The sequence below is a fragment of the Lactuca virosa genome, chromosome 2 (assembly GCF_052849685.1).
Source record: "Lactuca virosa cultivar CGN04683 chromosome 2, Lactuca_virosa_CGN04683_v6, whole genome shotgun sequence".
Lineage (NCBI taxonomy): Eukaryota > Viridiplantae > Streptophyta > Magnoliopsida > Asterales > Asteraceae > Lactuca > Lactuca virosa.
Window position 1 is genome coordinate 248479116 of NC_136427.1, and position 15406 is coordinate 248494521.

Consider the following 15406-nt stretch of genomic DNA (forward strand, 5'->3'; position numbering starts at 1 on the left):
GTCGGAGCTCGACCTGTTCCCGAATTTGTCGTTTACGTCGCTGCTGATGCAAGTCGAAGAAGATGAGATAAAGACGAAAAGGAAGATTTGAGGGTTGGCCGACGGTGGGCCATGGAAAAATTGTAAAATCTATGCTCTTTTGGTAATTCTCTTTTTCCAGATCAAGGATTCTCAGATTCAGAGAAATGATGTTATAACAACCTGTACGTGATGCTCTCATAGTTGTACAGTGATCTGGATTTGTCTATTTTAGTTATGAAAAAAGTGGGCCTTCCTTGCGGTTTGACTTAATGTTTGACCGACCCGACCCCATTAGCAGTAAGGGAACACCATCGATGTAACTTGTATCATATGCATCAGATTATGTACTTTCTTTGGTTTAAGCTTTTTGGTTTTGTTCTCGTTGGAATGTCAACGGATTATTTTCTCTTTGACTTTTTAAGTCAAAGACTTGTGAGATTCTTGTTTAATAATAGGAACGAAGCAATAGCAATTAACAAGGAGTAAAAGTAAAAGTATATTATTATTTCACAAGAATGTTTAATGATATAATAAGCTGGAAGAGAGTAGAGAGTTGCAATAACCACTCAAATCATCATCTTCCACATCAGTTCTTCATGGTCTCATATTCGGGATATCTGGATATAAAATACGTACAAAATTAGACTAATTTTGTATTTAAAATTTAAATTAACAAGTTCAATCTTTACCTTCCACAGGATATATTGAATTGTAATGAACCTCAGCCCAAAAGCTCAAGAAAATTACTGCAATAAATAAATTAATCCCATGAATTCAAATTTAAATTAGATTACGTTTAATTATATTATATAATATACCTCGATTTGACCTTTGAACACTCGGAACAATCTCGATATAACATGTGTCCTTAAATGATGTGATGACAAAAACTTTGATGCCATACTGCAAACATAAGAACAATATGAAATTATGAATTAGACAAGACTGCATCTCATTTTTTATTTTACAAATAACAAAATTAAATTAAGTTGCATTTTTTTTTTATACCAAATCAGCAGCAGCCTGCAAAGTGACATGATCACCCCATTCACCAACCCTTAAAAAATTAAAATCCACATAGATCAGAAACATAAAGTACGATGATATATCAGGAAAAAAGTGTTGCTAAAGTAACAGAAAAATACTTGGCCATATTCTTTAAGTAATCATCATAAACCATAGGGACATATCCCTCGTATATATCTGCGTGTAATTTAAGCTTTTTGAAAAAAAAAATAAAAATAGAATCAGAATTCGAAAAAGAAATACAAGCTTCATGGAAATAATTATATAAAAAATAACATTTTTTAGACTAACCTGATTTACAATTTGTTGTCTCACAAATTGATGGTGTTCAGTTGTACGATAAACTTGATCTGACAGGGCTCGAAACTAAAAAAATGAAATATATAATTTTGTTCATGCTTTATTTATATATTTGAGAAACAAAATATCATAGATTGAAAAAATTCACCTGACAATTTCCATCCCCTTGAACTTTAGACTCTACTAATTGATATAACTGCAGCCTGTAAAAGCAAAAAGGTATTTAAGCATTTTGCTACTAAAAGACTATCAAAAAATATTTATGATATAGTGTAAATACCTGTCGAGTAGCCTTTGATGATCTAAAGTTGCCTCATCTAAGGAAGGAATTTCTCCATTGACTTTGGGAACATGCTACAGAAATCCAGCAGCAAGTTTTTATTTATTTATTTATTTAATTCATAAAAACATAATAATTGATAAATGATGAATACGAGACTTACAGGAACAGAAGCCATCTGATTCAACCTCTTGCCTACTTCATCATCACTCAACTCCAATGAGTAAGACAATTCCTCCCCATAGTCAAACTGCCTTGTAGGGCTATCATTTGTGTTATCATCATCATCATCATCATCATCTTCTATAGATAAAGTATATAAACATCAGAAAAGAAGTTAAATAAGAGAAAGTTTGTAGATTTATTACCAAGACTGTAGTTTGCCATAGACTGATTGAGTGAATCTTGTAGATAAAATGATGATTGTGAATGATCAATTTCTTCACAAGAAGGTGTAGACGCTTCTGCAACCAAAAAAGGAGATGTGTTTTCTTGAAGGGCAAGTTTGTCATTTTCTGTGGTGATGCATTCCGTGTGATACCTGGCTTCTTCTCTAGAATACTGATCATGATAACAATCTGTGTAATTTTGTGGACCATATCCGCAATATGGCCCACCATCAAACAGCTGGAGACCCCACCGAACAACATCGGGATCTTGACCATAAGTAAACATTTTGGTAAAATCTGAATTGTGATTGTTTAATTCATAGTTTTCCAGCTGCAAAGATAAGATAATTTTGACAAAATATGTGGTTTAGAAGAGAGAAAAATAGCCTTATGCAAAGAAAGCTACATAATATTATATAGACTAGTGGTCCCTAGAAAGATTAGATAATTGATAATAGACTTATTATGTGGCTAAACTTGAACAAAATAACTGAATCTCTTTATTGAGAGACGTATGTTAAAGGAAAATGTGCCTCTTATACTTATTCTTGAGAATGGAGTAGTAATTAAACGATAAGATTGTCCAATCATGGTTAGGAGTGGGGTTATCCAAGAGTATATTTAAGTCAGGATCATGGAACCCTCATTATCGTTATCATGCATCATGAATCATGACTGTTTTAGATGATAAGATTGTGCAAGTGGCATGCCTCATAGAAGTGTCGTGACATGCAAGAATGTGTCTATGGTGGATTGGTGGTTGTTATCTTCTTGTCATAGAAGTGATAAACGTAACAGCAGTAAAGGGGGAAGTGAACCTATAAAACAATAAAACCAGTAAGAATATGGATTCACTTACCTGATTCTTACTAGTCAAACAAGCTCTTTTATGCAGCAAATGGTTGTTCGTGGAAGTGACAATGCCGAAGTTAGAATCTTATGAACTACAAAAACTACTTAAATTAGGTGTCGTGTCCCTTTCCCTTTCCCTTTTCCCCCCAGATTTGATGCAACATTGTAATTGAATAGCTGCTATTTCATAAAGTTAAAAGTGTATAAACCTAAAAAAGTTCAAAAAGTATTCAATACAACCTGGAACGTATGGACAAACTGATTCAATTAACAATAACGAATAAACGATCGAGATGCATGTGCGATTGGAAGGCTCTTGAGTGCAATTTAGAACGTATGAGCTCACTAATTCGATTGAAAAACTATAAGCATCAAAGAATTAACAGATACTTGTGTGATTTAAGGCATTGCAGCATTTACCTAACAAGTGAATTTGAGACAATGAAAAGCAATCAGAATTCAAGGAAAAACAGTGAAGAGATCGAAAAGCTCATCCACATAAAATAAGTGCGATTGGGTTATGGATTAGATGCATTGGTAGGAATTTACCTTGGATTGGTGTCCGATTGATATTTTATTGCAGATCGACAAAGTGTCCCTTCAAAAGCGGAATCATCAAACTTTGAACATCTCTATAGTGTTTGGCTGTTCGGAAGTGGAATACTCACCCGAGTCGCTTTTTGGGACAATTGTTATTCAATTTTATTTTTAATAACCAAAATCGTTTTCATAAATATGTTTTATTTTGAGATTTGGCCAACTAAATCTATTAGATTTAATTCAATTATTGGAAGAAAACATAAGGTGTTTTCTTTTAACAAATTTATGTTTTCTGAAAGTGTATCCAAAACAACATTTAATGGGACATGATGTGCATTTATAATTAAATAAGAATTGCTTTTTAAGTAGGGATCAAATTTCATTATGTTATGCCAAGAAAACATTAGAAAAATATAAAACGACAGAAATATTTAATGTGGTTCGGTCGACAGACAAAACAAGATAATTCTTCTATTATTAGACTGTTTCAAAATAATTACAAATAAAGCACAACTACGAATATTAATAGTTGTAACCCTCAATAATTAAACAAATTCATACTATAGGGGACCCCCACTTATCTCGTCGATATATGGTGTTGGGTTTCTTCATTTTAGGATCGAGTTTCTTCATTTTCTTTTAGATCGGGTTATCCATTCGGGTCATCAAATTCCAAGTCACACATTAACACAATATATTGAGTTTAACTTTAAGTAATTGAATTCATTGTTTAAACTAATAATATAAACATATAAATCAAAATTTAAAGGGTAAGTGAGTATGTCGTGTAGAACAAAAATTGATTGGAGACATTTCGTTTACGTGCAATTTACTTGATTAAACTTAGTATTGTATATAGTTAAATATGACAAAATTGGTTTATTGGTTTATTATAAATAGAAATGACAAGATAAGAACAATGAGACTCAAAGACATAATCACGTCTACTTTGACGTGTTAAAGTGTCTAAGATATTCAACGGACAAATGCTACATCAAGTTTGGTGTAGAAAACGATATTCCAAAATATGGTTTAACCAAATATATGCTTCTTTCCAATATATGTGTTGGATTTTCAAACCAAAATTAATTCGGCACGCTAATAATAGGGTGACCATATATGAAGTCTATGTTCTTAAATAATAAATACACATTGAAAAAGGAACATAGATAGATTTGGGAGCATCTCTTGGACAAATTAAAAATTCGGTTACAACCTGTCATATTTAAGGAAAAATATGACAAATTTAGTTTCGTTGATCTTTACTTTCCTATAATTATTTATAACGTTTGAAAATTGCTATTTCATCATCCTGTTTTATGAGTACTGTGTATATAGTAATAGTAAGAATATACCATCCTCTTTTGTTGCTATTTCATTATAAAAGAAACATTGCATATCCAAACGCTAAAAACATGATTGCAACTTCATTCTTCAAGTAGCAAAAATTACACAAAACTGTTTTAAAATGCACATCCAAACACCCCCTTTCACAAAACTAAACTTTAAAAATGTAAAACTTGATTGTGCATCACTTCCAAACCATATCACCCATGAACTGGAGAGCTGGAATTCCCCTTATTTCCACATCAACCAAAGGCGCTTCAATTAGATCTAAACTACCCAATTCTGGATCCTTTTGGATCATATCAATTGCACGCATTTGATCCTGTCACACACACAATCATACATTATAAAGGGGGTCAAATTCAAAGGTTTGAAATAAATGTAACTCATATAGCTATTACCTTTCTTTTCATTGAGCAAAATTTGCACTCTGTTGAAGATGGAGGTAAGATTTGATTAACAATAAGTTTGTTTACAGGGACATTTTCTTTCTTCAATGATGCATGTAGCCTTGATGATTCTTTAACTGCCATAACCTGCCATCACAGTTAGTAAAACATCAACTTACATTTGGAATCACAATGTCAAGATTCAAGAATCACATGAGTTAGGGAATTACAGTAGGGATAGTCACAATCACAAATTCTGTAGTCTTTGAGTCACGAAAAAGATCTCTCATTTTTGCCATCTTCTCCCTCAACTCTTCTAACTTGTCAGTGTATTAAAAAAAAAAAAACAAATAGCTGTTTATGTGGTTTTTCACACTAGAGTGAAACAAAAGGTTTAACTTATATACTCAATACTTACAGTGCCTTCCAAAAGTTTTGGTTGCTCTTTCCCAAATACGGATTTGATGGCAGAAGTTGCTGAAGCAATCTTTTTTTTCATCTGACAAGTGTATACAACTATAACTAATTACTTGGATTCAAAATTAGGGTTCTTGGGTAAGAGGTGAAGATTAATATATGTAGCATACCTTCATTAATTTTCCTATGGATGCATCCATGAAGTCTGGCAAAGACAAAAGCCTAAGTGTATGACCCTGAAACAAGTATTTGGATGATAATCAAGACATAGAACATTACAATCTGTTGAATTTTAACAGATGCAATTATGTTGCTTACTGTAGGTGCAGTGTCAAAGACTATCCTTGTAAACATACTATAATCTGGTGAATCTACAAACTCCATTATCTGTAAAGATTCATTCTTGATATGTGTAATGTAAATATGTATTATCAAGAAGTTCCAAAAAGTACTCACCTTTGATATTGCAATAGCTTCATCAAAACCTGGAGGAGGTGTATCCAAAAGCTCTGCCAATTTCAATTCTCCCAACTACAAAGTCAAAAAGTCAAAGGCACAACAACTTTCATCATAAAGAATACAAGAAAGAAAGAATGTGTATACTCTATACCTGCTCAGCTACCATTCCAAGGCCCATGCTATCCATGAAATCCTTTACACCAGCACCACCATTGTTTTGTGATGCACTACGGAAATCCTCCTTGGTTTTTTCCAGATTAATCTATCAAGAACTCATAATCGAATATATTAGCATACAATTAGGTATCATGTGGATGTGAAAGCATTGTTTAGGAATTGGTAGTACCTCGAGTCCAAATAATGGAGAATCCAATCCTTGAATTGGAACTAGTGTCCCACCAGTCAAATCCTAGATATGCATGTATCTTGCAGTAAATCAAACGCATTTTCTCCAAATTGGTTATGGATAATCTCATAATCCAATGAAGATATAGACTTTTGAAGCCTTTGCCCATCATAGATGTAATATACAAAGTGGATACCTGATCGAAGGAATCACTTAAAGAGTGAGCAGGGTCTGTAGAAAGTACAATGGTGGGATGGCCGTGATTTGCAAACTTTACAGCAAGAGATGCGGCGCAACTTGTCTTTCCAACACCTCCTTTCCCACCCAACATGTAGTACTTCCTCTGATTACCCATAGTCATCTTATCGAAAAGGGAAACAGAGTTGGCATCACTTGCGAATGTTCTTGTTGCTGCAGAAGAGATATGCATATTGTTTGAAATACATATAACAGTTTCAAATTTTATTGAGTTTTGAGAGTGATCGACGTTTTGAACCATAATGGCGGTCATATTGTTATAAACTAACCCTAATCCCTCTCTTAGAAGACATAAAAGAGGTCGAATCCGCAATCTTATAATCTATTTTCACTTTTATTCCAAGATAAAAATTCCAATCCAACAAAGCACAGCTTAAACTGACGAAGCTGATGAAAAAATGATCCTTGAGGGAACCGAATAATCAAGCTGACATATGTTTTGCAGTTGTGATAAAGAGAAATAGAAATAGCAAGGCACCTTGAAAAGGAGGTTTTAGCAGTGTTTTAGTGCTAATTGTAGTAAAGCAGCCTCCGGTAGCTTGAAGAAAGAGAGACGAACGGGTTCCACATTTGGCGATGCGACAAAGCAGAGTGTAGTTCGCCATTGTTGCATTGCAGATTTGCAGCTGTGAAGAAAGCGAGTAATAACAGGAAATTAAAACAAAAGGACCGGGCTCTTTAGGGCTTTGTTTGACTTTGGTTTCCGAAATTGGGCCATTGGATTATATTCTTGTAGCCCATTTCTGAAATTCCAAATTTGATTATATTACTTGTGTTTATGTGTTTATTCGTTATGTTTGTTTTATCTTCATAATAAAAGAACATAAACACAAATATGTGATCATGACTAGGGGTGTATATGGGGCGGTTTGGTTCGGTTATTGGTCAAAACCGAGCCATAACCATAACCATTGGTTAATGTATTTCGATAACCATTGGGTAGTGGTTAATATTGGTTTTGGTTAATGGTTTTAGTTGGTTAAAGGTTATGGTTAGTGGTTAATATCGATTAACCATAATGGTCAAAGATGACATAAAAATAAAAATACTTTTTCTATAAAAATTGAAAAACATAAAGTTCATTCTTATAAAAAATGAATGATTGTGTATATATAATTGTATTAATAGAAGATTACATATCCTATCTAATTCCAAATAACTATCCTTTATGTTTTCAATTCCTAATTTAATTACATACCATATATTTAATATTATATTATATTAAAAACATTTATTAATATTATTGGTTCGGTTCGATTTATAGTGGTTCGGTTTTAGATGAAAACCATAACCGAACCATATGTATTCGGTTAATAAAAATTAGAAACCACACCATATATTTTAGTAATTGTTCGGTTATAATGGTTCGGTTATATCGAGTAATTTGGTTATGTTTCGGTTTTTTGGTTAATATACTCGCCCCTAATCATGACTCATCGGCTTGATGGATAAGAAAAAAATATAAACGAAAATTCAAAGAATCGAGAAAAGATGTAAATAAATAAAGTATTTTTTGGTTTGTTTCAAGGTACCAAAAGTTGTGTTTTACATGAAATGAATATGATCGTCGATTTGTTTTTTTTGAACATGGGCTAGTAGTTACATTCATATAGACTGATTTGAGATTTTGATTAAAGGTTACACATGGTAAGTTAAAAAAAATACAAATCCAATAACATTTCAATTTAACTGGAAATTCACTTTAAGATTAACATGCATTGCTATATTATCTACTAGTTTATAACCCGTGGGAACCACAAGTTATAAAATTAATTAAACTTTCATAATAAAAATTTATAATTATTAATCAATTATTTTAAATAAATCATTTTAAATAAATTATTAATTAAGAGATATATCAAAATTTTAAAGTTATTATAACTTCAAATTTAACATATTATTAGAAAATGTAAATTTGAATTTTGAAAATGAGTTGCCTAATATATCTACATGACACATGACATAATATTAATGAAGAGTTGTATTAGAGTGACACTTATCACTTGTCAAAAAGAGATTAAAACTATTCATTTATTAGAATAGAGATTATCACCGTATAAATAAGTATATATTAGTAGTTGAATATATTTATGTAATTATGTGTTTGGAGTAAACTTTAATATGAACAATACTCTTTAGTTATATTATAAGCATAAGAATAAACAACTAAACAAAACTTGTTATTACAGAAAATGAATTCGGATGAGCACAAAGAAACACATTCAACACATCCATAAAAATATGCTTTCTTTCCTCATGGACAAGGCCGATCTAATAATTTTGTAGGCCATGTGTGACATATAAAAATGGAACCTTAAATATAATTTGAAATATAATTTGTTATATATAAGCAAAAATCATTAATACTATGATAAGATTCAACACCTAATTAATTATATTTAGTGACTAGTATAAAAAATGTCCATTTACAAATAATCAACGGCGGAACCATAACAAAAGTCAACTGCTCCCAATGGATTGGCAACTGATTACTGACGATTAGCGACGGAGTTACAATAGATATTTTGGCTCGCCTTGACGGAGTAGGGTTGTCCCATATACTTATAGTTGGCGATTATCAATGAGAAAAGCAAACATATAATTAAACATTTAAACTTATATGTATAATAATCATAACATTATGGCAGAATTTCAAATATATTACGCATTATAAAACATCACAGACATACTTGATAGAATGCAAACAAAAAAAATCTCATACATTTTAGCAAAACCGTGGTCAATATACTGTTACCAAAATAATTTTTATGAGCAAAATATGAATTTCACTGTTTTGAGGCCAAAATATGTTTAAAATGTCATATGGTATCAACTCAGTAGCTAAAATAATATCTTATGAAGTTCAATGGCCTTTTTCTAATAACCAAACTATTTTTGTTCCTATTGTTAACATTATATGTCAACAAAACTTTTTTACGGCAAAAAACAAACACCACTTTCAGGGGCAGACGCACGAATACATAGTAGGTGTTGCCGAGATTAAATAAATGTTGCCGATACATGAAAAATAGGCAAAAAAATCGAAATTTTTTCCACTGCGGACAGGAAAAACAGGTGTTGCCGGTGCCACACCGGGACCTGCCTAAAACCGCCCTTGACCACCTTTATATATATATATATATATATATATATATATATATATATATATATATATATATATATATACACACACTATGTTACAATCCGTACAAACCACGTGTAAGAAAAAAAATATTGGTAATTAAAAATAGTTATGAAACATCAAATTTATAAAGATTTATTAAATAAATATGATATAAGTTTTGTTTGTATTTTTATATTGATTATTTAAAATTAATATATGAAATAGATATATGTGACTCATATACATTAAATAAAGTCTATACCAATATACCTATATATGAATAACACATACAACGCTTTAGCCTAACAATATCAGAAGTTGACATATAGTTGCCCCTCAAACAAAGATTGAGAGTTCAAGTATGGTTTGAAAGGAAAAATGTATAATAAGAGTGGTATAGTGGATGCATGTGTAGCCGTTCTAAAAAAAAGAATAATACATACATTATTATTAACCTAATAACCTTTATGTCTATTATATCCTTCAAAACCTCTTTGGAACACACAAACAATAACCTAATAACACACAAAAAAACAAATCAATATTAAATTGCAGTCACGTGATGCCACAACTTCCCAACAATCATTAGTACAACTATTAGTGCTAAAAAGCAAAAAATAAAAAATAAAAAAATAAAAAGTAAAAATAAAATAACATAAATGCGAAAAAATATCCATTTTGCACCGTTCGTTAAGGGATGTGAACATTTCTTGATAACAAAGATAATAAATATTAATAGTTTTCAAAACATTGCTAATTTATATATCAAATTTTTGAAAAAAAAAAATTAGACTTTGACATTAAAGGGTTCGATTCAATTTGTTTTATCGTCCATTCAACTGATGTTTTCTCACCAAGCCCTCCCTAAATTACAACCACCCATTGGTTAACCGCATCATGTACTTGATAGCCTTTCCTAGCAAAAGAATCAAACTCACATACTTACAAGTTTTACACATAACAACAATATACTTGCAATACCTTACCCAAAATAGCAATGTACTTTGTTAATATAGAGAAATTATAAAAGTGGATCAACAAAAGCTGCAATTCTAAAAGAAGTGGATTAAAAATAATTCTATAGAAGCTGCAAAATAACACAAATTTAAGCTCCATGTCAATTTCCAAATTTGACCAATTACACTATTGGTGGTCATAGTGCTAAATTTGAAAAAAAAAAAAGTGGTCAATTTGTTCAATAGGACCACCCATTATCTATTTTTTTTAATTATCCCCAAACAAAAATGTAAAATGACTATTTTCTAAAATTCTACCCAAAAACAATATTCACCGTCTGTTGAGAAAACACTTTTCAAAATTCGAGCATTTAACCAATAAAGAAATAAGGCCCATCATTCTAATAACCAAAAAACTCTACCCTTTAGACAATCAAATGTAACCTAAAATCCTTAGATCTTCATATAAACAATACCCGCAAATCCCATCAACCTAAAATCCTTAGATCTTCATATAAACAATACCCGCAAATCCCATCAGTAGCAAAGAAGTTGGTAATGTCATTTCTTGAATGGGTAGACAGGCTACAAATAATGTTCTTTGGGGCCTGGACGATATAAACATAGTGGTACTGGTTATATAAACATCAAATGATGAAACTAAAGATGGAGTTCAAAAAATCAATCTAAGATCTGTAAAATCAAACATGAAATATGGGAAAATAGTATAAAAATTAAATAAACTACAATTTGTCACACATGAACAAATCTAGAAAAATAAATAAATGGAAAGGTTATAAAAACAATATAGATAGCTATTAAATGCTCGGAATAGCAACATACATTCCATAAAATGCTTGTCATAGCATCATACTTTCAAAATCAAGCATGTAAATAGGTAAAATATTATCACTTTGACACAATGACACATTACAAACATACACACACTTTGACGCACTTATTTTTACGATTCACGAGTGATTCGGCTGAGTTTTTTTCTATTTTATTATATTATAATAATCATGAAACACATAATATTCACATAATTCTTCTTTATTACATCAATTATGTCACAATTGTTGACCCTAACTATTACATAATCTTATTAATGCCTAGCGAGAAACACGACCATTACAAGAACTAATTTGCTATATATGTTTTTCTCAAATATTGAACAATCAATTGTGTTTTATTGACATGGATTTATGTATCTAAATAAATTTTAGATGGAAGAAAAGAATATTTCTAAATTTCCACATAATTTAATTTGGGAAAATTTGTTTGTAGGTGGAGAAAATGGAGGAAATCGCAAAACGAAAAGCCAAAGAAGGGTGAATAAGATTCATAATTGACAATAGATGTTAAGTTGATGTAAAATAACCATTTTGCCTTGAAATGACATTTGTTCACATTTTTTTCCCTATGGTGGTTCATGTAACATGACCATTTTGCCCCTAAAATCACATATGGTAACACTTTTTGTCCCGTGTGTTAACTTTAATTAGTTAGATTTTTTAAATTATAGTGATTTTATAGGAAAATAAATGAAAGTAACATGCTACCACACATGGGTATCAACAGAAAAACAATACCTTCTGTCCCGCGCAACGCACGGGGAAACCTTCTTAGTTGTTCTTATAAAGATATTTCACTTGGCACTATGTCGCCCGCCCATGACGGATTTAATCAACAAATTTTAGTAAAGTCATCTACTTGACTTTTTTTTATTAGAACAACTTATATATGAAAATACTATTCTACTCCTAAATTTATGTATATTCTTTTAACTCTTGATACTAAGCCAAAGGCCATTTGGTCTACGTGACTTCTATTTGACTCGTCATTTAGGGTTAAGATCATAAACTAATAGCATATTTATTTTGTTTCTCTAGTCTATCGTATTTACAAAAAAAAAAAATTCGCTCAAGTTAAATTGTTTTAGATATGACACTTATATGGTATGTACTTGATATAACATCGGCTCCTTCACCTATTTAAATATTTAATACTCAATTTTAAATTATCCCCATATTGGTTTGTTTATGATGATTTTTATACCAAATCACATTTATTTTAATCATATACAGGTTTCTATTGATATTTGTTTACATATCGAAGCTAAACAACAGTAATTCACCATTTGAGGTCGTTCAACATGTAGTTGAGACCAACATATTATTGTTGGTCTCTATATAATCATCATTGTGATCCTTCCCGTCCACTTTTATAGCTCCATAAATTCATTAACACTAGAGCTATAGCTCAAATTCATCCATGTTTGGCCTTAGACTTATTGCCTCATTTTTATTGATCACAACTTTTCTGTCTGAATTATGTAATTTGTTTCATGAGTTTATCATCTATTCACTTGGATTATACAGTGATGGTATGAACGTTAGTTGTGATAAGCTATTGATCACATGCTTATTTTCATTTGTTACACATTTGGTTACAAACGAGATCGATCACCACATTGACATTTTATAGACCGTCAATTTATTTTCACCTAATTAATAAAAATTACATCACAATTTGAAGTTGATAATCTCCCTATCTAATAAACGAAAGTAATATGCCACGTGTCCCTTCAAAAACACTGATTTCATCCAATGTTAAATACCGTTTTTGCCCCTCCTTGATATAGATTTCAATATATAAGGTATGATATAGATTGCAATTAAGTTGATTTATTTTTGCTGGAAATTCGGATTTAAAATTGGAAGATAAGAGTGTATTCCTAAATTATAGGAATTGCACTATGGAGATTGCATGTCAAATTCTATTTTGCTGGAAATTTGATTACTAATCAACTGTGTGTGCATGGATTCAAATTACTAACGGCAAAAATGGTAAAATTAGTTTGATTTTATCTTTGACACAATAAAAAAATATGCTAATTTCAGCAATAATTAGTGCCTATCTAATCACATCCCTAAATATACGGTTAATTGATAATTGATATATGTTCCCGTTTATGGTTTATAAGTTTATATTATATGCATATATTTTCAATATACACGAAAAATGTAAAACTTGATTGCTATTTATTGTAAAATTCCATGTTAACAAAGGACCAAATTTGAAAAAATGACAAAAAATGTAACAAGTTATTAACTTCTTATTACAATCTATTTCTAAATAATTACTAATATAGAAGTCTAAACAAAACATATATCTTAATAATTTCATTGAATTTTTTAAATCTTTGATTTTCTATTATCATTTTTAATTATTAATATTGTTTTTTTCTATCTTACCCGTGGTTTCCACGGGTCGTAACCTAGTTAACTTAATATATTCATGAAATTATGTATCAAATCAAGCATTACGATTATTTTTTTCTTGGAAGGGAAGGAGAATTTGTTGGTAAAGTTAGTTTAAAATGCAGATAAAAAGGGTATATAGTAATAAGACTTATTAGGCAAGTAATAACCTCGGTAACCCTAAAAGGGCAATGCTTACAAGTAAAACCTACTCCATAAAACAAGTATTCAATTAGAACCCCACCAAATAAAGATATGGAGTTCAATTCCCACGTCATCTTAAAATTATTATTTTTTACTTCATTAGAGGATAATAATAGTTGATTTATTATATTGTTTAATAAGATATTTAATAATTAAATACATACTACGCTTTTAAGTTTTTAACAGGGTAAAAAAAACTATTATCCGTGTACATATTGTCGATTTATTTTTTTGGTTTCTTGAACTTTTGTTTCTGTTTAAAAACATATCATTATTACCTACTATGACAAGATTTTTTTTTTTTTTTTTTTTTTTTTGAACAGCAAATACTATTATGACAAGTAAAATAGGGTTTTTATGGTTTGAGTTGCATTTCCGATGATATCTCCAAGGACCCTAACTCCTGCCATGTTTTTTTACTCAGGAATGAGATAGACTAAAAATGTCATATGTAAAACCCGTCCAAACATTTTTTAAGCACTGGGCAAAAATAAAATATATAAAGAGCACCTCGATATCAAAATAGCGTATGATTTTTAATTTTGAGCTAATTTTTATATAAAGTTTTTAAGTTTTTTCACCAAGTAGATCAAAATTATGTTTTCTTTTTCTATAAAAGACAATTGCTATGAACTTTTTTTAAATATGTTTATATTAACCTAAACCAAATTTAAATTTAGGAAAACCTTTTGTATTTGGTATGAATAGAAAGTATATATATATATATATATATATATATATATATATATATATATATATATATATATATATATATATATATATATATATATATATATAGGAGTAGGATTAAATGAGAACACCAAAAAGTTTGAGAACGCGAGAACAAAGTATATTCATTTGCGATTCCATGTATTCATTTGTGGAGAAATGATAAATTTTTACGCCTTTAATTTTAATTGAAGAGAAAAGACATATTCATGTTGATTGTGTGTAAAAATTTATCATTTCTCCACAAATGAATGCATGAAATTACAAATGAATATACTTGTTCTTGCGTTCTCAACCTTTTAGGTGTTCTCATTTGATCATTTCCCTATATATATATATATATATATATATATATATATATATATATATATATATATATACTAGAAAAGTTCAGAGGCCCGTGCTCAGCACGACCCATGGATCGTTGGGTGGATTTTTCAAACGATTTGTTGGGTAATTTGCATAAGTTTAAAAGTTAAAGTACAATGCTAAATAATGTCTTCAAA

General features: G+C 30.3%; 2 protein-coding genes across 5 annotated transcripts; both read right to left on the reverse strand.

The window, feature by feature from the left end:
- Positions 1–504: 504 nt before the first annotated feature.
- Positions 505–3579, reverse strand: LOC145160720 (OVARIAN TUMOR DOMAIN-containing deubiquitinating enzyme 12-like). Of its 4 annotated transcripts, XM_079080008.1 has the most exons (12): positions 3418–3579; positions 2876–3045; positions 1996–2347; positions 1791–1930; positions 1628–1701; positions 1496–1550; positions 1339–1413; positions 1167–1240; positions 1030–1078; positions 840–924; positions 711–767; positions 505–638 (listed from the first exon to the last, which is right to left on the reverse strand). In XM_079080008.1, exons 3-12 carry the CDS (start codon positions 2300–2302, stop codon positions 616–618), a joined length of 939 nt encoding a protein of 312 aa, XP_078936134.1. In that variant the 5' UTR covers positions 2303–2347; positions 2876–3045; positions 3418–3579; the 3' UTR covers positions 505–615. The 4 variants fall into 4 exon arrangements, with proteins under 4 accessions (XP_078936134.1, XP_078936137.1, XP_078936133.1 ...); XM_079080011.1 differs by lacking the exon at positions 2876–3045 and having other exon boundaries at positions 1791–1927; XM_079080007.1 differs by lacking the exon at positions 2876–3045.
- A 1226-nt stretch (positions 3580–4805) lies between these two features.
- LOC145160721 (ATPase GET3B-like) lies at positions 4806–7260 on the reverse strand. Its single transcript, XM_079080012.1, has 11 exons — positions 7103–7260; positions 6563–6777; positions 6367–6429; positions 6172–6282; positions 6018–6092; positions 5880–5948; positions 5732–5797; positions 5563–5643; positions 5375–5464; positions 5157–5291; positions 4806–5077 (listed from the first exon to the last, which is right to left on the reverse strand). The coding sequence occupies exons 1-11, from the start codon at positions 7227–7229 to the stop codon at positions 4940–4942; spliced, it is 1170 nt and encodes a 389-aa protein (XP_078936138.1). The 5' UTR covers positions 7230–7260; the 3' UTR covers positions 4806–4939.
- Between the last annotated feature and the right edge of the window lie 8146 nt (positions 7261–15406).

Coding starts and splice junctions, on each gene's coding strand:
- LOC145160720 (XM_079080007.1), bottom strand. CDS start 2,302: ATGTTTACTTATGGTCAAGATCCCGATGTTGTTCGGTGGGGTCTCCAG. Junction 1,241..1,338: donor GACAACAAATTGTAAATCAG/GTTAGTCTAAAA, acceptor TTTTTCAAAAAG/CTTAAATTACACGCAGATAT. Junction 1,079..1,166: donor TACTTAAAGAATATGGCCAA/GTATTTTTCTGT, acceptor TAATTTTTTAAG/GGTTGGTGAATGGGGTGATC.
- LOC145160721 (XM_079080012.1), bottom strand. CDS start 7,229: ATGGCGAACTACACTCTGCTTTGTCGCATCGCCAAATGTGGAACCCGT. Junction 5,798..5,879: donor TCTTTGACACTGCACCTACA/GTAAGCAACATA, acceptor TACTTGTTTCAG/GGTCATACACTTAGGCTTTT. Junction 5,644..5,731: donor CCATAGGAAAATTAATGAAG/GTATGCTACATA, acceptor TACACTTGTCAG/ATGAAAAAAAAGATTGCTTC.